The sequence below is a fragment of the Oncorhynchus keta genome, unplaced genomic scaffold (assembly GCF_023373465.1).
Source record: "Oncorhynchus keta strain PuntledgeMale-10-30-2019 unplaced genomic scaffold, Oket_V2 Un_scaffold_621_pilon_pilon, whole genome shotgun sequence".
NCBI lineage: Eukaryota > Metazoa > Chordata > Actinopteri > Salmoniformes > Salmonidae > Oncorhynchus > Oncorhynchus keta.
This window is the reverse complement of record NW_026290975.1, coordinates 147,501-174,956: the sequence shown is the minus strand read 5'-3', so window position 1 is coordinate 174,956 and position 27,456 is coordinate 147,501. Positions and strand designations below refer to the sequence as shown.

Below are 27,456 nucleotides of genomic sequence, written 5' to 3'. Positions count from 1 at the left end.
CTAGTGACTGTGCACTGTTCCATCGTCAGCTGGTTTCACATGATGCTGTAACAGTGTGTGTTGCTGTAACAGTGTGTGTTGTAGAGGAGGTATGAGACATGTGTTCTAGTGACTGTGCACTGTTCCATCGTCAGCTGGTTTCACATGATGCTGTAACAGTGTGTGTTGCTGTAACAGTGTGTGTTGTAGAGGAGGTATGAGACATGTGTTCTAGTGACTGTGCACTGTTCCATCGTCAGCTGGTTTCACATGATGCTGTAACAGTGTGTGTTGCTGTAACAGTGTGTGTTGCTGTAACAGTGTGTGTTGCTGTAACAGTGTGTGTTGCTGTAACAGTGTGTGTTGCTGTAACAGTGTGTGTTGCTGTAACAGTGTGTGTGCTGTAACAGTGTGTGTTGCTGTAACAGTGTGTGTTGCTGTAACAGTGTGTGTTGCTGTAACAGTGTGTGTTGTAGAGGAGGTATGAGACATGTGTTCTAGTGACTGTGCACTGTTCCATCGTCAGCTGGTTTCACATGATGCTGTAACAGTGTGTGTTGCTGGTGTGTGTTGCTGTAACAGTGTGTGTTGTAGAGGAGGTATGAGACATGTGTTCTAGTGACTGTGCACTGTTCCATCGTCAGCTGGTTTCATGATGCTGTAACAGTGTGTGTTGCTGGTGTGTGTTGCTGTAACAGTGTGTGTTGTAGAGGAGGTATGAGACATGTGTTCTAGTGACTGTGCACTGTTCCATCGTCAGCTGGTTTCACATGATGCTGTAACAGTGTGTGTTGCTGTAACAGTGTGTGTTGCTGTAACAGTGTGTGTTGTAGAGGAGGTATGAGACATGTGTTCTAGTGACTGTGCACTGTTCCATCGTCAGCTGGTTTCACATGATGCTGTAACAGTGTGTGTTGCTGTAACAGTGTGTGTTGTAGAGGAGGTATGAGACATGTGTTCTAGTGACTGTGCACTGTTCCATCGTCAGCTGGTTTCACATGATGCTGTAACAGTGTGTGTTGCTGTAACAGTGTGTGTTGTAGAGGAGGTATGAGACATGTGTTCTAGTGACTGTGCACTGTTCCATCGTCAGCTGGTTTCACATGATGCTGTAACAGTGTGTGTGCTGTAACAGTGTGTGTTGTAGAGGAGGTATGAGACATGTGTTCTAGTGACTGTGCACTGTTCCATCGTCAGCTGGTTTCACATGATGCTGTAACAGTGTGTGTTGTAGAGGAGGTATGAGACATGTGTTCTAGTGACTGTGCACTGTTCCATCGTCAGCTGGTTTCACATGATGCTGTAACAGTGTGTGTTGCTGTAACAGTGTGTGTTGCTGGTGTGTGTTGCTGTAACAGTGTGTGTTGCTGGTGTGTGTTGTAGAGGAGGTATGAGACATGTGTTCTAGTGACTGTGCACTGTTCCATCGTCAGCTGGTTTCACATGACCGTTGATGTCATTATCAACTCAGGCTGGAAGACATCAGAGCAGACAGGGTCCACACATCACACACACAGTGGAGAGGCATTCAGGGACATCAGAGCAGACAGGGTCCACACATCACACACACAGTGGAGAGGCATTCAGGGACATCAGAGTAGACAGGGTCCACACATCACACACACAGTGGAGAGGCATTCAGGGACATCAGAGCAGACAGGGTCCACACATCACACACACAGTGGAGAGGCATTCAGGGACATCAGAGCAGACAGGGTCCACACATCACACACACAGTGGAGAGGCATTCAGGGACATCAGAGCAGACAGGGTCCACACATCACACACACAGTGGAGAGGCATTCAGGGACATCAGAGCAGACAGGGTCCACACATCACACACACAGTGGAGAGGCATTCAGGGACATCAGAGCAGACAGGGTCCACACATCACACACACAGTGGAGAGGCATTCAGGGACATCAGAGCAGACGGGGTCCACACATCACACACACAGTGGAGAGGCATTCAGGGACATCAGAGTAGACAGGGTCCACACATCACACACACAGTGGAGAGGCATTCAGGGACATCAGAGCAGACAGGGTCCACACATCACACACACAGTGGAGAGGCATTCAGGGACATCAGAGCAGACAGGGTCCACACATCACACACACAGTGGAGAGGCATTCAGGGACATCAGAGCAGACAGGGTCCACACATCACACACACAGTGGAGAGGCATTCAGGGACATCAGAGAGACAGGGTCCACACATCACACACACAGTGGAGAGGCATTCAGGGACATCAGAGCAGACAGGGTCCACACATCACACACACAGTGGAGAGGCATTCAGGGACATCAGAGCAGACAGGGTCCACACATCACACACACAGTGGAGAGGCATTCAGGGACATCAGAGCAGACAGGGTCCACACATCACACACACAGTGGAGAGGCATTCAGGGACATCAGAGCAGACAGGGTCCACACATCACACACACAGTGGAGAGGCATTCAGGGACATCAGAGCAGACAGGGTCCACACATCACACACACAGTGGAGAGGCATTCAGGGACATCAGAGCAGACAGGGTCCACACATCACACACACAGTGGAGAGGCATTCAGGGACATCAGAGCAGACGGGGTCCACACATCACACACACAGTGGAGAGGCATTCAGGGACATCAGAGCAGACAGGGTCCACACATCACACACACAGTGGAGAGGCATTCAGGGACATCAGAGCAGACAGGGTCCACACATCACACACACAGTGGAGAGGCATTCAGGGACATCAGAGCAGACGGGGTCCACACATCACACACACAGTGGAGAGGCATTCAGGGACATCAGAGCAGACAGGGTCCACACATCACACACACAGTGGAGAGGCATTCAGGGACATCAGAGCAGACGGGGTCCACACATCACACACACAGTGGAGAGGCATTCAGGGACATCAGAGCAGACGGGGTCCACACATCACACACACAGTGGAGAGGCATTCAGGGACATCAGAGCAGACGGGGTCCACACATCACACACACAGTGGAGAGGCATTCAGGGACATCAGAGCAGACGGGGTCCACACATCACACACACAGTGGAGAGGCATTCAGGGACATCAGAGCAGACGGGGTCCACACATCACACACACAGTGGAGAGGCATTCAGGGACATCAGAGCAGACAGGGTCCACACATCACACACACAGTGGAGAGGCATTCAGGGACATCAGAGCAGACAGGGTCCACACATCACACACACAGTGGAGAGGCATTCAGGGACATCAGAGCAGACGGGGTCCACACATCACACACACAGTGGAGAGGCATTCAGGGACATCAGAGCAGACGGGGTCCACATCACACACACAGTGGAGAGGCATTCAGGGACATCAGAGCAGACAGGGTCCACACATCACACACACAGTGGAGAGGCATTCAGGGACATCAGAGCAGACAGGGTCCACACATCACACACACAGTGGAGAGGCATTCAGGGACATCAGAGCAGACAGGGTCCACACATCACACACACAGTGGAGAGGCATTCAGGGACATCAGAGCAGACAGGGTCCACACATCACACACACAGTGGAGAGGCATTCAGGGACATCAGAGCAGACGGGGTCCACATCACACACAGTGGAGAGGCATTCAGGGACATCAGAGCAGACGGGGTCCACACATCACACACACAGTGGAGAGGCATTCAGGGACATCAGAGCAGACAGGGTCCACACATCACACACACAGTGGAGAGGCATTCAGGGACATCAGAGCAGACAGGGTCCACACATCACACACACAGTGGAGAGGCATTCAGGGACATCAGAGCAGACAGGGTCCACACATCACACACACAGTGGAGAGGCATTCAGGGACATCAGAGCAGACAGGGTCCACACATCACACACACAGTGGAGAGGCATTCAGGGACATCAGAGCAGACAGGGTCCACACATCACACACACAGTGGAGAGGCATTCAGGGACATCAGAGCAGACAGGGTCCACACATCACACACACAGTGGAGAGGCATTCAGGGACATCAGAGCAGACAGGGTCCACACATCACACACACAGTGGAGAGGCATTCAGGGACATCAGAGCAGACAGGGTCCACACATCACACAGGCAAACACTCACACATCAGAGAGGACGGAACAGACTCATTGAGATATAGATATATAGAGAGAGGGAGGTAGAGAGAGAAGAGAGAGACGAGAGGTTGGGAGATGGGCAAGAGAGGGAGGTAGAGTGAGGAAGAGAGGGAGGTAGAGAGGGAAGAGAGTGAGGTAGAGAGGAAAGAGAGGGAGGTAGAGAGGAAAGAGGGAGGTGAAGAGAGAAGAGAGAGAAGAGAGGGTGGGAGATGGGTAGGTAGAAAGGGAAGAGAGAGACGAGAGGTTGGGAGATGGGCAAGAGAGGGAGGTAGAGAGGGAGGTAGAGAGGGAAGAGAGGGAAGAGAGGAAAGAGGGGGTGAAGAGAGATGAGAGATGTAGAGAGGGAAGAGAGAGAAGAGAGGGTGGGAGATGGGGAGGTAGAGAGGGATGAGAGGGAGGTAGAGAGGGAAGAGAGGGAGGTAGAGAGAGAAGAGAGAGGTAGAGAGGGAGGTAGAGAGGGAGGTAGAGAGAGAAGAGAGAGAGGTAGAGAGAGAAGAGAGGGAGGTAGAGAGGGAAGAGAGGGAGGTAGAGAGGGAAGAGAGAGAGGTAGAGGGAAGTAGAGAGAGGTAGAGGGAGGTAGAGTGGGAAGAGAGAGAGGTAGAGGGAGGTAGAGAGGGAAGAGAGGGAGGTAGAGAGGGAAGAGAGAGAGGTAGAGGGAGAAGAGGGGTGGGAGATGGGGAGGTAGAGAGGGAAGATAGGGAGGTAGAGAGAGAAGAGAGAGGTAGAGAGGGAGGTAGAGAGCGAAGAGAGAGAGAGGTAGAGAGAGAAGAGAGGGAGGTAGAGTGGGAAGAGAGAGAGGTAGAGGGAGGTAGAGAGGGAAGAGAGAGAGGTAGAGGGAGGTAGAGAGAGAAGAGAGGGAGGTAGAGAGAGAGGTAGAGGGAGGTAGAGAGAGAAGAGAGGGAGGGAGAGGGAGGTAGAGAGAGAAGAGAGGGAGGTAGAGAGAGGTAGAGGGAAGTAGAGAGGGAAGAGAGAGAGGGAGGTTGAGAGGGAGGTAGAGAGAGAAGAGAGGAAGGTAGAGAGGGAAGAGAGAGAGGTAGAGGGAAGTAGAGAGGGAGGTAGAGGGGGAGAGAGAGAGAAGAGAGGGAGGTAGAGAGGGAAGAGAGAGAGGTAGAGAGGGAAGAGAGAGAGGGAGGTTGAGAGGGAGGTAGAGAGAGAAGAGGGGTAGGGAGGGGGTAGAGAGAGGAGATAGAGAGAGGGAAAATAGGGATGAAATGTTGAATCCTGAGGAATTGAAGAATGTAAAATAATGTAGGCAGCGTGAATATTGTGTGAGTTTAAGTATTGAGCTGATCTGCTATTGAGCTGGTAAACTACACTCTATTAAATGCTGGGTTGTTTGATGAACCAACTGCTGAGTTGTTTGATAAACCAACTGCTGAGTTGATTGATGTACCAACTGCTGAGTTGATTGATGAACCAACTGCTGAGTTGATTGATGAATCAACTGCTGAGTTGATTGATGAACCAACTGCTGAGTTGTTTGATGAACCAACTGCTGAGTTGATTGATGAATCAACTGCTGAGTTGATTGATGAACCAACTGCTGAGTTGATTGATGAATCAACTGCTGATTTGATTGATGAATCAATTGCTGAGTTGATTGATGAATCAACTGCTGATTTGATTGATGAATCAATTGCTGAGTTGATTGATGAATCAACTGCTCAACTGCTGAGTTGATTGATGAACCAACTGCTGGGTTGATTGATGAATCAACTGCTGAGTTGATTGATGAATCAACTGCTGAGTTGATTGATGAACCAACTGCTGAGTTGATTGATGAATCAACTGCTGATTTGATTGATGAATCAATTGCTGAGTTGATTGATGAATCAACTGCTCAACTGCTGAGTTGATTGATGAACCAACTGCTGGGTTGATTGATGAATCAACTGCTGAGTTGATTGATGAATCAACTGCTGAGTTGATTGATGAACCAACTGCTGGGTTGCAGGCATTGGGTCACTTAGTTGAGATCCCAGCGGGTCAGATCACAAGGCTGAGGCAGGTCTTAGTAGGGGCGTGCCTGTTAGATAGTTATTTTTGGTCACCCTTGAGAGTAAATGTCATTCAGATTAATCTGTTCTGTTGCATTGTTATCACATGTTAATAATTATAATAATTTATTCCATTTATATAGGGTTTTACAAAGAATCTCAAAATGCTTCAAATCACACACATATGTTTTGGGTGGTGAGAAACAACACCACGACATCATGAGACGGACAGTCAGTAGAAAGTGCATGGCTTGAGTGATCATCGGAGGGAGGTGGTCAACCAGGGAGTCCGGAGGCAGGCAGGAGGCACGGTCTCATCAAGGTGTCTCGCTGTCTCTGGCTTTTCTAAAGTATAACTCAATCAGAGGAAGCTTGAGCTAAACCACTAGAGTGGCTACTCCTTCAGTCCATGGAGTCCATAGCTACTCCTTCAGTAGAGTCCATGGAGTCCATAGCTACTCCTTCACTAGAGTCCATGGAGCCCATAGCTACTCCTTCACTAGAGTCCATGGAGTCCATAGCTACTCCTTCACTAGAGTCCATGGAGTCCCTAGCTACTCCTTCACTACAGCCCATAGTGTCAATATCTACTTCTTCAGTAGAGTCCATGGAGTCCCTAGCTACTCCTTTACTAGAGCCCATAGCTACTCCTTCACTAGAGTCCATAGCTCCTCCTTCACTAGAGCCCATAGCTACTCCTTCACTAGTGCCCATAGCTACTCCTTCACTAGAATCCATAGCTACTCCTTCCCTATTGTCCATAGCTACTCCTTCCCTATTGCCCATAGCTACTCCTTCACTAGAACCCATAGCTACTCCTTCCCTATTGTCCATAGCTACTCCTTCCCTATTGTCCATAGCTACTCCTTCACTAGAGTCCATAGCTACTCCTTCACTAGAGTCCATAGCTACTCCTTCCCTATTGTCCATAGCTACTCCTTCACTAGAACCCATAGCTACTCCTTCACTAGAGTCCATAGCTACTCCTTCACTAGAGTCCATAGCTACTCCTTCACTAGAGTCCATAGCTACACCTTCCCTATTGTCCATAGCTACTCCTTCACTAGAGTCCATAGCTACTCCTTCACCAGAGTCCATAGCTACTCCTTCACTAGAGTCCATAGCTACTCCTTCACTAGAGTCCATAGCTACACCTTCCCTAGAGTCCATAGCTACTCCTTCACTAGAGTCCATAGCTCCTCCTTCACTAGAGCCCATAGCTACTCCTTCTCTAGTGCCCATAGCTACTCCTTCACTAGAACCCATAGCTACTCCTTCCCTATTGTCCATAGCTACTCCTTCACTATAGTCCATAGCTACTCCTTCACTAGAGTCCATAGCTACTCCTTCACTAGAACCCATAGCTTCTCCTTCCCTATTGCCCATAGCTACTCCTTCACTAGAGTCCATAGCTAGTCCTTCACTAGAGTCCATAGCTACTCCTTCACTAGAGTCCATAGCTACTCCTTCACTAGAACCCATAGCTACTCCTTCCCTATTGTCCATAGCTACTCCTTCACTAGAGTCCATAGCTATTCCTTCACTAGAGTCCATAGCTACTCCTTCACTAGAGTCCATAGCTACACCTTCACTAAAGTCCATAGCTACTCCTTCACTAGAGTCCATAGCTACTCCTTCACTAGAGTCCATAGCTACTCCTTCACTAGAGTCCATAGCTACTCCTTCACTAGAGTCCATAGCTACTCCTTCACTAGAGTCCATAGCTACTCCTTCACTAGAGTCCATAGCTACTCCTTCACTAGAGTCCATAGCTACTCCTTCACTAGAGTCCATAGCTACTCCTTCACTAGAGTCCATAGCTACTCCTTCACTAGAGTCCATAGCTACTCCTTCACTAGAGTCCATAGCTACTCCTTCACTAGAGTCCATAGCTACTCCTTCACTAGAGTCCATAGCTACACCTTCCCTATTGTCCATAGCTACTCCTTCACTAGAGTCCATAGCTACTCCTTCACTAGAGTCCATAGCTACTCCTTCACTAGAGTCCATAGCTACTCCTTCACTAGAGTCCATAGCTACTCCTTCACTAGAGTCCATAGCTACTCCTTCACTAGAGTCCATAGCTACTCCTTCACTAGAGTCCATAGCTACTCCTTCACTAGAGTCCATAGCTACTCCTTCACTAGAGTCCATAGCTACTCCTTCACTAGAGTCCATAGCTACTCCTTCACTAGAGTCCATAGCTACTCCTTCACTAGAGTCCATAGCTACTCCTTCACTAGAGTCCATAGCTACTCCTTCACTAGAGTCCATAGCTACTCCTTCACTAGAGTCCATAGCTACTCCTTCACTAGAACCCATAGCTACTCCTTCACTAGAGTCCATAGCTACTCCTTCACTAGAGTCCATAGCTACTCCTTCACTAGAGTCCATAGCTACTCCTTCACTAGAGTCCATAGCTACTCCTTCACTAGAGTCCATAGCTACTCCTTCACTATTGTCCATAGCTACTCCTTCACTAGAGTCCATAGCTACTCCTTCACTAGAACCCATAGCTACTCCTTCACTAGAACCCCTTCACTAGAACCCATAGCTACTCCTTCACTAGTCCATAGCTACTCCTTCACTAGAGTCCATAGCTACTCCTTCACTAGAGTCCATAGCTACTCCTTCACTAGAGTCCATAGCTACTCCTTCACTATTGTCCATAGCTACTCCTTCACTAGAACCCATAGCTACTCCTTCACTAGAACCCATAGCTACTCCTTCACTATTGTCCATAGCTACTCCTTCACTAGAGTCCATAGCTACTCCTTCACTAGAGTCCATAGCTACTCCTTCACTAGAGTCCATAGCTACTCCTTCACTAGAGTCCATAGCTACTCCTTCACTAGAGTCCATAGCTACTCCTTCACTAGAGTCCATAGCTACTCCTTCACTAGAGTCCATAGCTACTCCTTCACTAGAGTCCATAGCTACTCCTTCACTAGAGTCCATAGCTACTCCTTCACTAGAGTCCATAGCTACTCCTTCACTAGAGTCCATAGCTACTCCTTCACTAGAGTCCATAGCTACTCCTTCACTAGAGTCCATAGCTACTCCTTCACTAGAGTCCATAGCTACTCCTTCCCTAGAGTCCATAGCTACTCCTTCACTAGAGTCCATAGCTACTCCTTCACTAGAGTCCATAGTCCATAGCTACTCCTTCACTAGAGTCCATAGCTACTCCTTCACTAGAGTCCATAGCTACTCCTTCACTAGAGTCCATAGCTACACCTTCCCTATTGTCCATAGCTACTCCTTCACTAGAGTCCATAGCTACTCCTTCACTAGAGTCCATAGCTACTCCTTCCTTCACTAGAGTCCATAGCTACTCCTTCACTAGAGTCCATAGCTACTCCTTCACTAGAGTCCATAGCTACTCCTTCACTAGAGTCCATAGCTACTCCTTCACTAGAGTCCATAGCTACTCCTTCACTAGAGTCCATAGCTACTCCTTCACTAGAGTCCATAGCTACTCCTTCACTAGAGTCCATAGCTACTCCTTCACTAGAGTCCATAGCTACTCCTTCACTATTGTCCATAGCTACTCCTTCACTAGAGTCCATAGCTACTCCTTCACTATTGTCCATAGCTACTCCTTCACTAGAGCCCATAGCTACTCCTTCACTAGAACCCATAGCTACTCCTTCACTAGAACCCATAGCTACTCCTTCACTATTGTCCATAGCTACTCCTTCACTAGAGTCCATAGCTACTCCTTCACTAGAGTCCATAGCTACTCCTTCACTAGAGTCCATAGCTACTCCTTCACTATTGTCCATAGCTACTCCTTCACTAGAGTCCATAGCTACTCCTTCACTATTGTCCATAGCTACTCCTTCACTAGAGCCCATAGCTACTCCTTCACTAGAACCCATAGCTACTCCTTCACTAGAACCCATAGCTACTCCTTCACTATTGTCCATAGCTACTCCTTCACTAGAGTCCATAGCTACTCCTTCACTAGAGTCCATAGCTACTCCTTCACTATTGTCCATAGCTACTCCTTCACTAGAACCCATAGCTACTCCTTCACTAGAACCCATAGCTACTCCTTCACTATTGTCCATAGCTACTCCTTCACTAGAGTCCATAGCTACTCCTTCACTAGAGTCCATAGCTACTCCTTCACTAGAGTCCATAGCTACTCCTTCACTAGTACCAAAATGAAGCACCCACTTGGATTAAGCTGCGGCAGTTGCGTGACACCAGAAAGCACATCACATCTCAATACTAATTCAAAAGCAGCCTTGTAACTTTGTCGTCCCTGTGATCCTCATCATCTTTCGGCTTCTCTCCATCCTCAACCTCCGGACTATGGCTGGCATTCAGATCAAAACATCTAGCCAGCTAACGTTAGCCAGCTAGCTAAAACAAACAAACGACTTGGCTGCTTCCTGTGGTTGATTCTGATTATATTAATATTATATTAATTAGTTATATGACTTGTTTCGTTCTTTAAACAAATAAATTGTTGGTAACATTAAAATTAATTAATTACAAAAAAAATGTTTACAAAATGTACAGGAGCTGTGTTCTTACGTTGCTGCTAGGGAACCATGACAACTGTAAAACCATTAAGGTTGAATACTGACACTTCTGTAGCTTTAATTAGGCTGACACAGGTGGATGTTCCTAAACAATAGCCCAATAGTGGAATACGTAAATAAGAGTGTTGTGACATTTATATTAGAATTATTGATCTGATTTATTTCACCTTTATTTAACCAGGTAGGTCATATGTCACGTGCAAGTGGGAGGAAGAGAGCGAGGGAAAGACGGAGACTGTATGATGTGTGTTGAGTGGTGTCTGTTGGCTGATTGGTCAGTGACAGGGATGTCAGAGGTTAGAGGTCGGCTGAGGCGCTCTTCAGTCTCTTTCTTCCCCTTTATTGACAGTGTCCAACATGTCACTTTCCCCTATATAGTGCACTTCTTGTAACCAGAGCCCTATGGAAACATACATAGGGATTAGGATGCATTTTGGGATACATACAGAGTGTGGCAGTAGGAGTATATAATGTGTGACACAATGTCCCTCAGTGTCTCAGAGAGAGAGCAGCCCAGGGCCCTCAGTCACACTTCTCTCTGTCTGTTTATTTGATTTACAACAGATCTGGCTCTGTATACTATATTATTCATAGTCTGTCTGTCTGTCTGTCTGTCTGTCTGTCTGTCTGTCTGTCTGTCTGTCTGTCTGTCTGTCTGTCTGTCTGTCTGTCTGTGTCTCCTCTCTCTCTCTGTCTGTCTGTGTCTGTCTGTCTGTCTGTCTGTCTGTCTCTCTCTGTCTGTCTGTTTCCCTGTCTGTGTCTCCTCTCTGTCTCCTCTGTTGTCTGTCTGTCTGTCTGTCTGTCTGTCTGTCTGTCTGTCTGTCTGTCTGTCTGTCTGTCTGTCTCTCTCTGTCTGTCTGTTTCCCTGTCTGTGTCTCCTCTCTGTCTGTCTGTCTGTCTGTCTGTCTGTCTGTCTGTCTGTCTGTCTGTCTGTCTGTCTGTCTGTCTGTCTGTGTCTCCTGTCTGTCTGTCTGTCTGTCTGTCTGTCTGTCTGTCTGTCTGTCTGTCTGTCTGTCTGTCTGTCTGTCTGTCTGTCTGTGTCTCCTCTCTGTCTGTCTGTCTGTCTGTCTGTCTGTCTGTCTGTCTGTCTGTCTGTCTGTCTGTCTGTCTGTCTGTCTGTCTGTCTGTGTCTTCTGTCTGTCTGTCTGTCTGTCTGTCTGTCTGTCTGTCTGTCTGTCTGTCTGTCTCTGTCTGGCTGCCTCCTGGCAGCATCCACTGTCAGTCTCTGTTCCTCCTGGTTGGCAGCATCCACTATCAGTCTCTGTACCTCCTGGTTGGCAGCATCCACTATCAGTCTCTGTTCCTCCTGGTTGGCAGCATCCACTATCAGTCTCTGTGCCTCCTGGCAGCATCCACTATCAGTCTCTGTTCCTCCTGGTTGGCAGCATCCACTATCAGTCTCTGTACCTCCTGGCAGCATCCACTATCAGTCTCTGTGCCTCCTGGTTGGCAGCATCCACTATCAGTCTCTGTTCCTCCTGGTTGGCAGCATCCACTATCAGTCTCTGTGCCTCCTGGTTGGCAGCATCCACTATCAGTCTCTGTACCTCCTGGCAGCATCCACTATCAGTCTCTGTTCCTCCTGGTTGGCAGCATCCACTATCAGTCTCTGTTCCTCCTGGTTGGCAGCATCCACTATCAGTCTCTGTTCCTCCTGGTTGGCAGAATCCACTATCAGTCTCTGTACCTCCTGGCAGCATCCACTATCAGTCTCTGTGCCTCCTGGTTGGCAGCATCCACTATCAGTCTCTGTGCCTCCTGGTTGGCAGCATCCACTATCAGTCTCTGTTCCTCCTGGCAGCATCCACTATCAGTCTCTGTACCTCCTGGCAGCATCCACTATCAGTCTCTGTACCTCCTGGTTTGCAGCATCCACTATCAGTCTCTGTACCTCCTGGTTTGCAGCATCCACTATCAGTCTCTGTGCCTCCTGGCAGCATCCACTATCAGTCTCTGTTCCTCCTGGTTGGCAGCATCCACTATCAGTCTCTGTTCCTCCTGGCAGCATCCATTATCAGTCTCTGTACCTCCTGGCAGCATCCACTATCAGTCTCTGTTCCTCCTGATTGGCAGCATCCACTATCAGTCTCTGTGTCTCCTGGCAGCATCCACTATCAGTCTCTGTACCTCCTGGCAGCATCCACTATCAGTCTCTGTTCCTCCTGGTTGGCAGCATCCACTATCAGTCTCTGTGTCTCCTGGCAGCATCCACTATCAGTCTCTGTTCCTCCTGATCCACTGTCTCTGCAGCATCCACTATCAGTCTCTGATCCTCCTGATTGGCAGCATCCACTATCAGTCTCTGTTCCTCCTGGCGGCATCCACTATCAGTCTCTGTGCCTCCTGGTTGGCAGCATCCACTATCAGTCTCTGTTCCTCCTGGTTGGCAGCATCCACTATCAGTCTCTGTACCTCCTGGTTGGCAGCATCCACTATCAGTCTCTGTTCCTCCTGGTTGGCAGCATCCACTATCAGTCTCTGTTCCTCCTGGTTGGCAGCATCCACTATCAGTCTCTGTACCTCCTGGCAGCATCCACTATCAGTCTCTGTTCCTCCTGGTTGGCAGCATCCACTATCAGTCTCTGTTCCTCCTGGTTGGCAGCATCCACTATCAGTCTCTGTGCCTCCTGGTTGGCAGCATCCACTATCAGTCTCTGTTCCTCCTGGTTGGCAGCATCCACTATCAGTCTCTGTTCCTCCTGGTTGGCAGCATCCACTATCAGTCTCTGTTCTCTGGTTCAGCATCCACTGGTTCCTCCTGGCAGCATCCACTATCAGTCTCTGTGCCTCCTGGCAGCATCCACTATCAGTCTCTGCGCCTCCTGGCAGCATCCACTATCAGTCTCTGTGCCTCCTGGTTGGCAGCATCCACTATCAGTCTCTGTTCCTCCTGGCAGCATCCACTATCAGTCTCTGTACCTCCTGGCAGCATCCACTATCAGTCTCTGTACCTCCTGGTTGGCAGCATCCACTATCAGTCTCTGTACCTCCTGGTTTGCAGCATCCACTATCAGTCTCTGTACCTCCTGGCAGCATCCACTATCAGTCTCTGTTCCTCCTGGTTGGCAGCATCCACTATCAGTCTCTGTGCCTCCTGGTTGGCAGCATCCACTATCAGTCTCTGTACCTCCTGGCAGCATCCACTATCAGTCTCTGTGCCTCCTGGTTGGCAGCATCCACTATCAGTCTCTGTGCCTCCTGGCAGCATCCACTATCAGTCTCTGTTCCTCCTGGTTGGCAGCATCCACTATCAGTCTCTGTACCTCCTGGCAGCATCCACTATCAGTCTCTGATCCTCCTGGTGGCAGCATCCACTATCAGTCTCTGTACCTCCTGGCAGCATCCACTATCAGTCTCTGATCCTCCTGGTTGGCAGCATCCACTATCAGTCTCTGTTCCTCCTGGCAGCATCCACTATCAGTCTCTGTACCTCCTGGCAGCATCCACTATCAGTCTCTGTACCTCCTGGCAGCATCCACTATCAGTCTCTGTTCCTCCTGGCAGCATCCACTATCAGTCTCTGTTCCTCCTGGTTGGCAGCATCCACTATCAGTCTCTGTGCCTCCTGGTTGGCAGCATCCACTATCAGTCTCTGTACCTCCTGGCAGCATCCACTATCAGTCTCTGTGCCTCCTGGTTGGCAGCATCCACTATCAGTCTCTGTACCTCCTGGCAGCATCCACTATCAGTCTCTGTGCCCCAAAAAATGTCAGATTCCTGCCAATGACGTATTTGCGTCAGTCGTTACTATGGCAATTCCAGATGTCTCTACCCATACCTCTAATAAATGTTGTTAGTGATCATAATGTTACAAATAGACATGTTTCTATGTTACGATCTCATGCTTAGTGTTGGTGGATTGAATATGTCTCTTTGCTCAGCTATTCTTCCTGAAGTTGTTCCATTCCCCTTTAAAGCAGGGTACTCATTCCAACAGACGAAAATGTTCGGAAGACCCAACTATTATATTGTCATCTGCATATAATTTTTAATCATTAGAATTAACATTGTAATTCAATGGTGCCAGAGTCATGAATCCTGTTGAACCTGGCACAATGGCTCCACACTGTGGCAGAAAGAGATCACTACACTCTGCAGAGGCACTGCACCGTCTATGCACTGCACCAAGACCCACACCACCTCTCAATGTCGCAGAGAGAGAGAAAGACGTGGCGGAGTCTAGCTTAGAGGACATTAAAGGACAGAGAGGGGTTTTAAGAGGTGGGGGGAGTAGAGGTAGTAGAGGTAGAGGGAGTAGAGGTAGTAGAGGTAGAGGGAGTAGAGGTAGAAGGAGTAGAGGTCGTAGAGGGAGTAGAGGTAGTAGAGGTAGAGGTAGAAGGAGTAGAGGTAGTAGAGGTAGTAGAGGTAGAGGGAGTAGAGGTAGAAGGAGTAGAGGTAGTAGAGGGAGTAAAGGTAGTAGAGGTAGAGGGAGTAGAGGTAGAAGGAGTAGAGGTAGTAGAGGGAGTAGAGGTAGTAGAGGTAGAGGGAGTAGAGGTAGAAGGAGTAGAGGTAGTAGTAGAGGTAGTAGAGGTAGAGGGAGTAGAGGTAGTAGAGGGAGTAGAGGTAGTAGAGGGAGTAAAGGTAGTAGAGGTAGAAAGAGTAGAGGTAGTAGAGGGAGTAGAGGTAGTAGAGGTAGAGGGAGTAGAGGTAGAAGGAGTAGAGGTAGTAGAGGTAGTAGAGGGAGTAAAGGTAGTAGAGGTAGAGAGAGTAGAGGTAGGAGTAGAGGTAGTAGAGGGAGTAGAGGTAGAAGGAGTAGAGGTAGTAGAGGTAGTAGAGGTAGAAGGAGTAGAGGTAGTAGAGGTAGAGGGAGTAGAGGTAGTAGAGGTAGAAGGAGTAGAGGTAGAGGGAGTAGAGGTAGTAGAGGTAGAAGGAGTAGAGGTAGTAGCGGTAGTAGAGGTAGAGGGAGTAGAGGTAGTAGAGGTAGAGGGAGTAGAGGTAGTAGAGGTAGAAGGAGTAGAGGTAGTAGAGGTAGAATGAGTAGAGGTAGTAGAGGTAGTAGAGGTAGTAGTGGTAGTAGAGGTAGTAGAGGTAGAGGGAGTAGAGGTAGTAGAGGTAGTAGAGGTAGTAGAGGTAGTAGCGGTAGTAGAGGTAGAGGGAGTAGAGATAGTAGAGGTAGAGGGAGTAGAGGTAGTAGCGGTAGTAGAGGTAGTAGAGGTAGAGGGAGTAGAGGTAGTAGAGGTAGAGGTAGTAGAGGTAGTAGAGGTAGAGGGAGTAGAGGTAGTAGAGGTAGAAGGAGTAGAGGTAGAGGGAGTAGAGGTAGTAGAGGTAGAGGGAGTAGAGGTAGAAGGAGTAGAGGTAGTAGTAGAGGTAGAGGGAGTAGAGGTAGTAGAGGTAGAGGGAGTAGAGGTAGAGGGAGTAGAGGTAGTAGAGGTAGAAGGAGTAGAGGTAGTAGAGGGAGTAGAGATAGTAGAGGGAGTAGAGGTAGAAGGAGTAGAGGTAGTAGAGGTAGTAGAGGTAGAGGTAGAAGGAGTAGAGGTAGTAGAGGTAGAGGGAGTAGAGGTAGAAGGAGTAGAGGTAGTAGAGGGAGTAAAGGTAGTAGAGGTAGAGGGAGTAGAGCTAGAAGGAGTAGAGGTAGTAGAGGGAGTAGAGGTAGTAGAGGTAGAGGGAGTAGAGGTAGAAGGAGTAGAGGTAGTAGTAGAGGTAGTAGAGGTAGAGGGAGTAGAAGTAGTAGAGGGAGTAGAGGTAGTAGAGGGAGTAAAGGTAGTAGAGGTAGAAAGAGTAGAGGTAGTAGAGGGAGTAGAGGTAGTAGAGGTAGAGGGAGTAGAGGTAGAAGGAGTAGAGGTAGTAGAGGTAGTAGAGGGAGTAAAGGTAGAGGGAGTAGAGGTAGGAGTAGATGTAGTAGAGGGAGTAGAGGTAGAAGGAGTAGAGGGAGTAGAGGTAGTAGAGGTAGAAGGAGTAGAGGTAGTAGAGGGAGTAGAGGTAGTAGAGGTAGAAGGAGTAGAGGTAGTAGAGGTAGAGGGAGTAGAGGTAGTAGAGGTAGAAGGAGTAGAGGTAGTAGCGGTAGTAGAGGTAGAGGGAGTAGAGGTAGTAGAGGTAGAGGGAGTAGAGGTAGTAGAGGTAGAAGGAGTAGAGGTAGTAGAGGTAGAAGGAGTAGAGGTAGTAGAGATAGAGGGAGTAGAGGTAGTAGAGGTAGTAGCGGTAGAGGGAGTAGAGGTAGTAGAGGGAGTAGAGGTAGTAGCGGTAGTAGAGGTAGAGGTAGTAGAGGTAGTAGAGGTAGAGGGAGTAGAGGTAGTAGCGGCAGTAGAGGTAGAGGGAGTAGAGGTAGTAGAGGTAGAGGGAGTAGAGGTAGAAGGAGTAGAGGTAGTAGTAGAGGTAGTAGAGGTAGTAGAGGTAGAGGGAGTAGAGGTAGAGGGAGTAGAGGTAGTAGAGATAGGTAGAGGGAGTAGCGGTAGTAGAGGTAGAAGGAGTAGAGGTAGAGGGAGTAGAGGTAGTAGAGGTAGTAGCGATAGAAGGAGTAGAGGTAGAGGGAGTAGAGGTAGTAGAGGTAGAGGGAGTAGAGGTAGAAGGAGTAGAGGTAGTAGAGGTAGAGGTGGTAGAGGCAGTAGAGGTGGTAGAAGCAGTAGAGGTAGAGGTAGTAGAGGTGGTAGAGGCAGTAGAGGGAGTAGAGGTAGAGGCATTAGAGGCAGGTGGTAGAGGCAGTAGAGGGAGTAGAGGCATTAGAGGCAGGTGGTAGAGGCAGTAGAGGGAGTAGAGGCATTAGAGGCAGGTGGTAGAGGCAGTAGAGGTAGAGGTGGTAGAGGCAGTAGAGGGAGTAGAGGTAGAGGCATTAGAGGTAGTAATAGTGAAATAGTGGAACAGGAAGTAACAAGATGCTTGCGGAGAGGAAACTCCTCATTAAGCAGAACTCTTCAAAAACGTATCTTTAGAGACCCTCCAGATAACCTCTTTAATCAATGACTCATCAGTTAATTATTCATCTCACTCTTGTCCCTCTGTAATGCACTGTACTGGGGACTCCTCTCCTGGTGAGAAATCAGATCTGGAATCAGGGCAGCCCTCAGTTATCTCTGTTGGCTGATACATAGGCTGCCATTTTGTTAACATTCTTTCCCGCACAGAATTATGGTAGTAGCTACACTGTGTATATATGTATGTGCTACACAAAAGTATGTGGACACCCCTTCAAATTAGTGGATTTGACTTTTTCAGCCACAACCCGTTGCTGACAGGTGTATAAAATCGAGCACACAGCCATGCAATCTCCATAGACACACATTGGCAGTAGAATGGCCTTACTGAAGACCTCAGTGACTTTCAACGCGATACCGTCATAGGATGCCACCTTTCCAACAAGTCAGTTCGTCAAATTTCTGCCCTGCTAGAGCCGCCTCGGTCAACCAGTAAGCGCTGTTATTGTGAAGTGGAAACGTCTAGGAGCAACAACGGCTCAGCCACAGAGTGGTAGGCCACATAAGCTCACAGAACCACCAAGTGCTGGAGTGCATAGCGCATAAAAATCGTTTGTCCTCGGATTCAAGTTTGAAATATCCAATAAATGTCGTTCCACTTCATGATTGTGTCCCACTTGTTGTTGATTCTTCACCAAAAAAATACCGTTTTATATCTTTATGTTTGAAGCCTGAAATGTGGCAAAAGGTCGCAAAGTTCAAGGGGGCCGAATACTTTCGCAAGGCACTGTAGCTCCACATTGATCTGGTACTCCCTGTATATAGCTCCACATTGATCTGGTACTGGTACCTCCTGTATATAGCTCCACATTGACCTGGTACTGGTACTTCCTGTATATAGCTCCACATTGATCTGGTACTGGTACCTCCTGTATATAGCTCCACATTGATCTGGTACTGGTACTTCCTGTATATAGCTCCACATTGATCTGGTACTGGTACTCCCTGTATATAGCTCCACATTGATCTGGTACTGGTACTCCCTGTATATAGCTCCACATTGATCTGGTACTGGTACTCCCTGTATATAGCTCCACATTGATCTGGTACTGGTACTCCCTGTATATAGCTCCACATTGATCTGGTACTGGTACCTCCTGTATATAGCTCCACATTGATCTGGTACTGGTACTTCCTGTATATAGCTCCACATTGATCTGGTACTTCCTGTAAACAGCTCTGTTCCTGTGTATCGTATTCCTCCTGTGTTTCTATCATTGTTGGGAAGGGCTTGGAAACAAGCATTGCACGATTGAGTCTTCATCCACTAAATTCGGCCCATGTGACAAATAAAATGTGATTTGATATGAATATGGTCTTGATTTCTTCCATACAAGAACACATGAGGTCACCTTCACATAAACGGAACTGTAGTTCAATAACCCCAAAAGTGTTTTCTTTATTTTGTTGATTTTTTTAACTCAAGGTGTCATGTAATAGCTGATACCTCATTGTTTTTTTTTTATTTTTTTTTTTATTTCACCTTTATTTAACCAGGTAGGCTAGTTGAGAACAAGTTCTCATTTGCAACTGCAACCTGGCCAAGATAAAGCATAGCAGTGTGAACAGACAACACAGAGTTACACATGGAGTCAACAATTAGCAAATCAATAACACAGTAGAAAAAAAGGGGAGTCTATATACAATGTGTGCAAAAGGCATGAGGAGGTAGGCGAATAATACAATTTTGCAGATTAACACTGGAGTGATAAATGATCAGATGGTCATGTACAGGTAGAGATATTGGTGTGCAAAAGAGCAGAAAAGTAAATAAATAAAAACAGTATAAAAACAGTATGGGAATGAGGTAGGTGAAAATGGGTGAGCTATTTACCTATAGACTATGTACAGCTGCAGCGATCGGTTAGCTGCTCAGATAGCTGATGTTTGAAGTTGGTGAGGGAGATAAAAGTCTCCAACTTCAGCGATTTTTGCAATTCGTTCCAGTCACAGGCAGCAGAGTACTGGAACGAAAGGCGGCCAAATGAGGTGTTGGCTTTAGGGATGATCAGTGAGATACACCTGCTGGAGCGCGTGCTACGGATGGGTGTTGCCATCGTGACCAGTGAACTGAGATAAGGCGGAGCTTTACCTAGCATGGACTTGTAGATGACCTGGAGCCAGTGGGTCTGGCGACGAATATGTAGTGAGGGCCAGCCGACTAGAGCATACAAGTCGCAGTGGTGGGTGGTATAAGGTGCTTTAGTGACAAAACGGATGGCACTGTGATAGACTGCATCCAGTTTGCTGAGTAGAGTGTTGGAAGCCATTTTGTAGATGACATCGCCGAAGTCGAGGATCGGTAGGATAGTCAGTTTTACTAGGGTAAGCTTGGCAGCGTGAGTGAAGGAGGCTTTGTTGCGGAATAGAAAGCCGACTCTTGATTTGATTTTTGATTGGAGATGTTTGATGTGAGTCTGGAAGGAGAGTTTGCAGTCTAGCCAGACACCTAGGTACTTATAGATGTCCACATATTCAAGGTCGGAACCATCCAGGGTGATGTGATGCTAGTCAGGCATGATCGGGTGCATTTGGTTTTACTCGCAAGAGCAGTTGGAGGCCACGGAAGGAGTCGGTTGAAAAGCATTCCAAGCATTTGGTTTTTCCTGTTTCATTCTTTCATAGTTAGTTCTTCCTGTTTATTCCAAGCAGAGGAAGTTTCAAGTTGGTTTCATTCCAAGCAGCCATTCGGAAAGTTTCAAGTTAGTTCTTCCTGTTTCTGTATGGCATTCCAAGCAGAGCTCTTCCTGTTTCAAAGTTAGGTCTTCCTGTTTCATTCCAAGCAGAGGAAGTTTCAAAGTTAGTTTTTCCTGTTTCATTCCAAGCAGAGGAAGTTTCATAGTTAGTTCTTCCTGTTTCATTCCAAGCAGAGGAAGTTTCAAAGTTAGTTCTTCCTGTTTCATTCCAAGCAGATGAAGTTTCAAAGTTAGTTCTTCCTGTTTCATTCCAAGCAGAGGAAGTTTCAAAGTTAGTTCTTCCTGTTTCATTCCAAGCAGAGGAAGTTTCAAAGTTAGTTCTTCCTGTTTCATTCCAAGCAGAGGAAGTTTCAAAGTTAGTTTTTCCTGTTTCATTCCAAGCAGTGGAAGTTTCATTTCTCTTTATGCATTTCTGTTCTTCCCCAAATACTATCTGATTAACTGATACTAAATACTGCTATGCATTGCCGAGACACTGAATCAAAGTGATTTTACATTGAAATATATTTTTTGATCTTTCAGAAATCCCTGAAAATGCTAGTTGATAAATGGAGCCTAATTTGTTTTGCGACCCAAATAATATCATGTTCCATAGGGCTCTGGTCTAAAGTAGTGCACTATATAAGGAATAGGGTTCCATAGGGTTCTGGTCTAAAGTAGTGCACTATATAAGGAATAGGGTTCCATAGGGCTCTGGTCTAAAGTAGTGCACTATATAGGGAATAGGGTACATGCATTGACGTGACAGAATAATAGTAATCTAACACTAAAATGTTCTCTCTTTCTCTTCCAGAAATCCTCCAAGGCATCAGAGGATGCCAGTGATGATCTGACGAGAGACAGAACGGAGAGAAAGAGCGTAAGTTTTCTTGACTCTGTCAGTGTGATCTCAGCGGGCGGAGGAGACAGCAGTACTTCCACCAGACCTATGGAGGTGGAGGCCCACCCTGAGACCTGCTACCCCAGCCAAGGGCTCAACAGCCTGGGCAAGAAACACCAGACTCAGCCCCTGGACACAGAGGTGGCCCAGGAGATAGCATACCTGGATGAGGTGTTGGAGGCTAACTGCTGCGACCCAGAGGTTGACACCATGCCATTGCCCTCTAACGGGACAGAGAAACCTGAGAGAGACCCCAGGGATGTCAGTATTGACGGAACTGGGCTGTCCGTCCACATCTCCAACACAGACACACAATCCCCACAGACCAACCATGAGGTCACAGTAGAGGGCAGGAAGCAAACCACCTTCATAGACCACCAGGAAGTCAATAACACCAGTAACTCCAAACCCGATGGCCACTCTGGACCAATAGGAGAGCATGAGAACTACAGGAACCAGGGAGGAGAGACAACATCCCCCACTGTGATGACCATCAAGAAGGAGGCACGTTTCGAGCTGCGGGCCTTCCAGGAGGAGAAGAAGCCTTCCAAGCTGTTCGACCCATGTGAGAAGGAGGTGCGTGTGAAGAAGGTCCGTCCGTCGGAGGAGGTGGCAGAGCTGGAGAGGGAGCGGCTGGAGCTGATCCGAGGCCAGGCCGTGAAGAAGAACCCTGGCATGGGCACAAAATGGTGGAACCCTCCTCAGGAGAAGAGCCTGGAGGAGGAGCTGGAGCCAGACAAACTTGAGTCACACAGGAAGTACGAGGAGAGGAAGCAGCAGCGGAGGTCAGAGTACAACTGGGGGTCGTCCCAGACGTACGCCCAGTACTCCATGACCTTTGAGCCCGGCTTTGACCCTGAGTCCAACCGGGACCCGGCAGAGGTTCTCCAGAGCACCAAGGAGGACATCCTGGTGGAGCAGATAGACTTCTCCGTCGCCAGGAAGCAGTTCCTCCAGATAGAACACGCCAGGCAGCAGCAGGCCGAGAGGTCACAGGTCACAGCCCCGAAAAGAGGCGTGGCACCTCAGCTCTACTCGGCCAAGCCCTTCTCCAGAGCGCCAGACAGCGTCACCCATGTGGATAGATCCTCCAGCTCCGCCACAGTAGGCTACAGTAGTTGCCTGGGCTCGCCACTAGAGGCCAACGACGTCACCACACCCACAACTACAGTCAGGACAGAGGGGATCTACTGCATCCAGGGAGAGGCCCAGTCCCCCACTACTACCTTGGGACAGGAAGAACCCAGGAACAAGGAGGCCACGATGAACAACAGAGGAGGCGATGGAGACTTCACCAGCGCCCGGGCCGTCATGACCATCCTGAAAGATGAGGGAGACTCTGAGACGTTTTCCTCATCCCTGCAGCATCGTTCCTCCTCCCAATCCTTCCACTCCCCCAGCGCCTCCCTGTCCTGCCACCCAGAGGAGTGTGACTCTGGACTGGACGAGCTCTCCCTGCGTTCCCAGGATACTACTGTTCTGGAGACCCTGTCCAACGACTTCAGCATGGACAACATCTCCGACAGCGATGTGTCAAATGAGACCATGTCGGCCTATCTGGGGGAGACGTCTCTGGGGGAGTACTCCTTCCCCTCCACCCCCCAGGCCACCACGCCCGTCAATGGCAAGATGGAGGAAGACACCCTCAGATCCCTCGGGGAGCGGCGCCTGGGTCGGGATCCGGAGGAGGAGGAGCTGGAGTACCATGCAGAGCTCCTGGTGCAGAGTGCCATCCAGCATGCCCTTATGAACCAGTCTCAACAGGGAGAAGAGTGGCAGGGGGTCCCCCGCGCCATCCCACAGTCCTTCCCCTACCACCTCCCAGAGAGGCACCTAGACTTAGATGTCCTGCCACCATCTTCTGGGATGCTCTCACCTCTACCCCCAGAGCACCAGTCACCCACACTCCTAGACCACCCTCCAGCATTCCTGGCCCTCCACTCACCTCCATCCCCCCAGCTCCACTCACCTCCATCCCCCAGCTCCACTCACCTCCATCCCCCCAGCTCCACTCACCCCCCAGCTCACTGCAGCAGTGGCCAACACCCCATCAGTCCGTCCAGTCACCCCCACCCCAGTACCAATCAAGTCCATCACAGACCCCCCAGCAACAGTCACCACAAGCTCAGTTCCAGTTAACTCCAACCCAACATCAGTCTCCTCTCCCACAGCAGCAGTCCCCCCCAGCCCAGATTGAGAAACCTACCTATGCCCCCCCTCCCCGGAGGTCCTCTTCCGGAGGTCCTAAAATCCTTGTCCAGTCCGCCCTCAGTCGCTCACTGGCCCTGAATCCAGACCCCGTCCCAGTTCGCACCCCCGTCCACATCTCTCCTCGCCCTGTAGAGCCCTACCAGCCTCCAGAGCTGTCGCCGACCCCCAGCGAGAAGGACCAGTTCAGTTACTTCTCTAAGTACTCCGAGGCGGCCGAGCTCCGCAGCACCGCAGAAGCCACTAGAACCCAGGAGACGGAGCAGAGCACCGGGCCGTTCAAGCTGCGCTCCCGGAAGCAGAGGACTCTGTCCATGATCGAGGAGGAGATCCGCGCGGCACAGGAGAGAGAGGAGGACCTGAAGAAGCAGAGGCAGAGCCTGGGAGCGGTGCGATCCGGACAGGGCCCCAGAACAAACCAGACAGGAAGGCCCAAGACAATGCCTATCAACTCCGGGGACAAGCAGAAGACCAACAGCCTACCCGCCAAACTAAGTCTCTCAGGCAGCCTGCCGCCCACAAAACTCCCCAGCAAGACGGCACCAGGTGAGCTAACTGACAAGAATTCTTGCTACGGTTAGGACCCTATGGGGACAAGGCCCAAGTGGTGCACTATGTATGAAATAGGACCCTATGTGTGTTTAGTGAGTCCTCCAGATCAGAGGCAGTAGGGATGACCAGGGATGTTCTCTGTTTAGTGAGTCCTCCAGATCAGAGGCAGTAGGGATGACCAGGGATGTTCTCTGTTTAGTGAGTCCTCCAGATCAGAGGCAGTAGGGATGACCAGGGATGTTCTCTGTTTAGTGAGTCCTCCAGATCAGAGGCAGTAGGGATGACCAGGGATGTTCTCTGTTTAGTGAGTCCTCCAGATCAGAGGCAGTAGGGATGACCAGGGATGTTCTCTGTTTAGTGAGTCCTCCAGATCAGAGGCAGTAGGGATGACCAGGGATGTTCTCTGTTTAGTGAGTCCTCCAGATCAGAGGCAGTAGGGATGACCAGGGATGTTCTCTGTTTAGTGAGTCCTCCAGATCAGAGGCAGTAGGGATGACCAGGGATGTTCTCTGTTTAGTGAGTCCTCCAGATCAGAGGCAGGAGGGATGACCAGGGATGTTCTCTGTTTAGTGAGTCCTCCAGATCAGAGGCAGTAGGGATGACCAGGGATGTTCTCTGTTTAGTGAGTCCTCCAGATCAGAGGCAGTAGGGATGACCAGGGATGTTCTCTGTTTAGTGAGTCCTCCAGATCAGAGGCAGTAGGGATGACCAGGGATGTTCTCTGTTTAGTGAGTCCTCCAGATCAGAGGCAGTAGGGATGACCAGGGATGTTCTCTGTTTAGTGAGTCCTCCAGATCAGAGGCAGTAGGGATGACCAGGGATGTTCTCTGTTTAGTGAGTCCTCCAGATCAGAGGCAGTAGGGATGATCAGGGATGTTCTCTGTTTAGTGAGTCCTCCATATCAGAGGCAGTAGGGATGACCAGGGATGTTCTCTGTTTAGTGAGTCCTCCAGATCAGAGGCAGTAGGGATGACCAGGGACGTTCTCTGTTTCGTGAGTTGTCCAGATCAGAGGCAGTAGGGATGATCAGGGACGTTCTCTGTTTAGTGAGTCCTCCAGATCAGAGGCAGGAGGGATGATCAGGGACGTTCTCTGTTTAGTGAGTCCTCCAGATCAGAGGCAGTAGGGATGACCAGGGATGTTCTCTGTTTAGTGAGTCCTCCAGATCAGAGGCAGGAGGGATGATCAGGGACGTTCTCTGTTTAGTGAGTCCTCCAGATCAGAGGCAGGAGGGATGACCAGGGATGTTCTCTGTTTAGTGAGTCCTCCAGATCAGAGGCAGGAGGGATGACCAGGGATGTTCTCTGTTTAGTGAGTCCTCCAGAACAGAGGCAGGAGAGATGATCAGGGATGTTCTCTGTTTAGTGAGTCCTCCAGATCAGAGGCAGTAGGGATGACCAGGGATGTTCTCTGTTTAGTGAGTCCTCCAGATCAGAGGCAGGAGGGATGACCAGGGATGTTCTCTGTTTAGTGAGTCCTCCAGATCAGAGGCAGGAGGGATGACCAGGGATGTTCTCTGTTTAGTGAGTCCTCCAGATCAGAGGCAGGAGGGATGACCAGGGATGTTCTCTGTTTAGTGAGTCCTCCAGATCAGAGGCAGGAGAGATGATCAGGGATGTTCTCTGTTTAGTGAGTCCTCCAGATCAGAGGCAGTAGGGATGACCAGGGATGTTCTCTGTTTAGTGAGTCCTCCAGATCAGAGGCAGTAGGGATGACCAGGGATGTTGTCTGTTTAGTGAGTCCTCCAGATCAGAGGCAGGAGGGATGATCAGGGATGTTCTCTGTTTAGTGAGTCCTCCAGATCAGAGGCAGGAGAGATGATCAGGGATGTTCTCTGTTTAGTGAGTCCTCCAGATCAGAGGCAGTAGGGATAACAGGGATGTTCTCTGATTAGTGAGTCCTCCAGATCAGAGGCAGGAGGGATGACCAGGGATGTTCTCTGTTTAGTGAGTCCTCCAGATCAGAGGCAGGAGGGATGATCAGGGATGTTCTCTGTTTAGTGAGTCCTCCAGATCAGAGGCAGGAGGGATAACCAGGGATGTTCTCTGATTAGTGAGTCCTCCAGATCAGAGGCAGGAGGGATGATCAGGATGTTCTCTGTTTAGTGAGTCCTCCAGATCAGAGTCAGGAGGGATGACCAGGGATGTTCTCTGTTTAGTGAGTCCTCCAGATCAGAGGCAGGAGGGATGATCAGGGACGTTCTCTGTTTAGTGAGTCCTCCAGATCAGAGTCAGGAGATGATCAGGGATGTTCTCTGTTTAGTGAGTCCTCCAGACCAGAGGCAGGAGATGATCAGGGATGTTCTCTGTTTAGTGAGTCCTCCAGACCAGAGGCAGGAGATGATCAGGGATGTTCTCTGTTTAGTGAGTCCTCCAGATCAGAGGCAGGAGATGACCAGGGATGTTCTCTGTTTAGTGAGTCCTCCAGATCAGAGGCAGGAGGGATGATCAGGGACGTTCTCTGTTTAGTGAGTCCTCCAGATCAGAGGCAGGAGGGATGATCAGGGACGTTCTCTGTTTAGTGAGTCCTCCAGATCAGAGGCAGGAGAGATGATCAGGGATGTTCTCTGTTTAGTGAGTCCTCCAGATCAGAGGCAGGAGGGATGATCAGGGACGTTCTCTGTTTAGTGAGTCCTCCAGATCAGAGGCAGTAGAGATGATCAGGGATGTTCTCTGTTTAGTGAGTCCTCCAGATCAGAGGCAGGAGGGATGACCAGGGATGTTCTCTGTTTAGTGAGTCCTCCAGATCAGAGGCAGTAGGGATGACCAGGGATGTTCTCTGTTTAGTGAGTCCTCCAGATCAGAGGCAGGAGGGATGATCAGGGACGTTCTCTGTTTAGTGAGTCCTCCAGATCAGAGGCAGTAGGGATGACCAGGGATGTTCTCTGTTTAGTGAGTCCTCCAGATCAGAGGCAGGAGGGATGATCAGGGACGTTCTCTGTTTAGTGAGTCCTCCAGAACAGAGGCAGTAGGGATGATCAGGATGTTCTCTGTTTAGTGAGTCCTCCAGATCAGAGGCAGTAGGGATGACCAGGGATGTTCTCTGTTTAGTGAGTCCTCCAGATCAGAGGCAGTAGGGATGACCAGGGATGTTCTCTGTTTAGTGAGTCCTCCAGATCAGAGGCAGGAGGGATGATCAGGGACGTTCTCTGTTTAGTGAGTCCTCCAGATCAGAGGCAGGAGGGATGATCAGGGATGTTCTCTGTTTAGTGAGTCCTCCAGATCAGAGGCAGGAGGGATGACCAGGGATGTTCTCTGTTTAGTGAGTCCTCCAGATCAGAGGCAGGAGGGATGATCAGGGACGTTCTCTGTTTAGTGAGTCCTCCAGATCAGAGGCAGGAGGGATGACCAGGGATGTTCTCTGTTTAGTGAGTCCTCCAGATCAGAGGCAGGAGGGATGACCAGGGATGTTCTCTGTTTAGTGAGTCCTCCAGATCAGAGGCAGGAGGGATGACCAGGGATGTTCTCTGTTTAGTGAGTCCTCCAGATCAGAGGCAGTAGGGATGATCAGGGATGTTCTCTGTTTAGTGAGTCCTCCAGATCAGAGGCAGGAGGGATGACCAGGGA

At 49.2% G+C, this 27,456-nt stretch overlaps 1 protein-coding gene across 1 annotated transcript in view; it reads left to right on the top strand.

Moving 5' to 3' along the window:
* The window catches only part of LOC118378749 (A-kinase anchor protein 2-like), a gene marked incomplete at its 5' end in the record, with an annotated part of 31,437 nt that extends 8,035 nt beyond the window's left edge, over nucleotides 1-23,402 (top strand). Inside the window, one exon of the mRNA XM_052517215.1 lies at nucleotides 21,044-23,402. Within this exon, the coding sequence (XP_052373175.1) occupies nucleotides 21,044-23,269 (2,226 nt within the window). The remainder of the gene's footprint in view (nucleotides 1-21,043) is intronic.
* Between the last annotated feature and the right edge of the window lie 4,054 nt (nucleotides 23,403-27,456).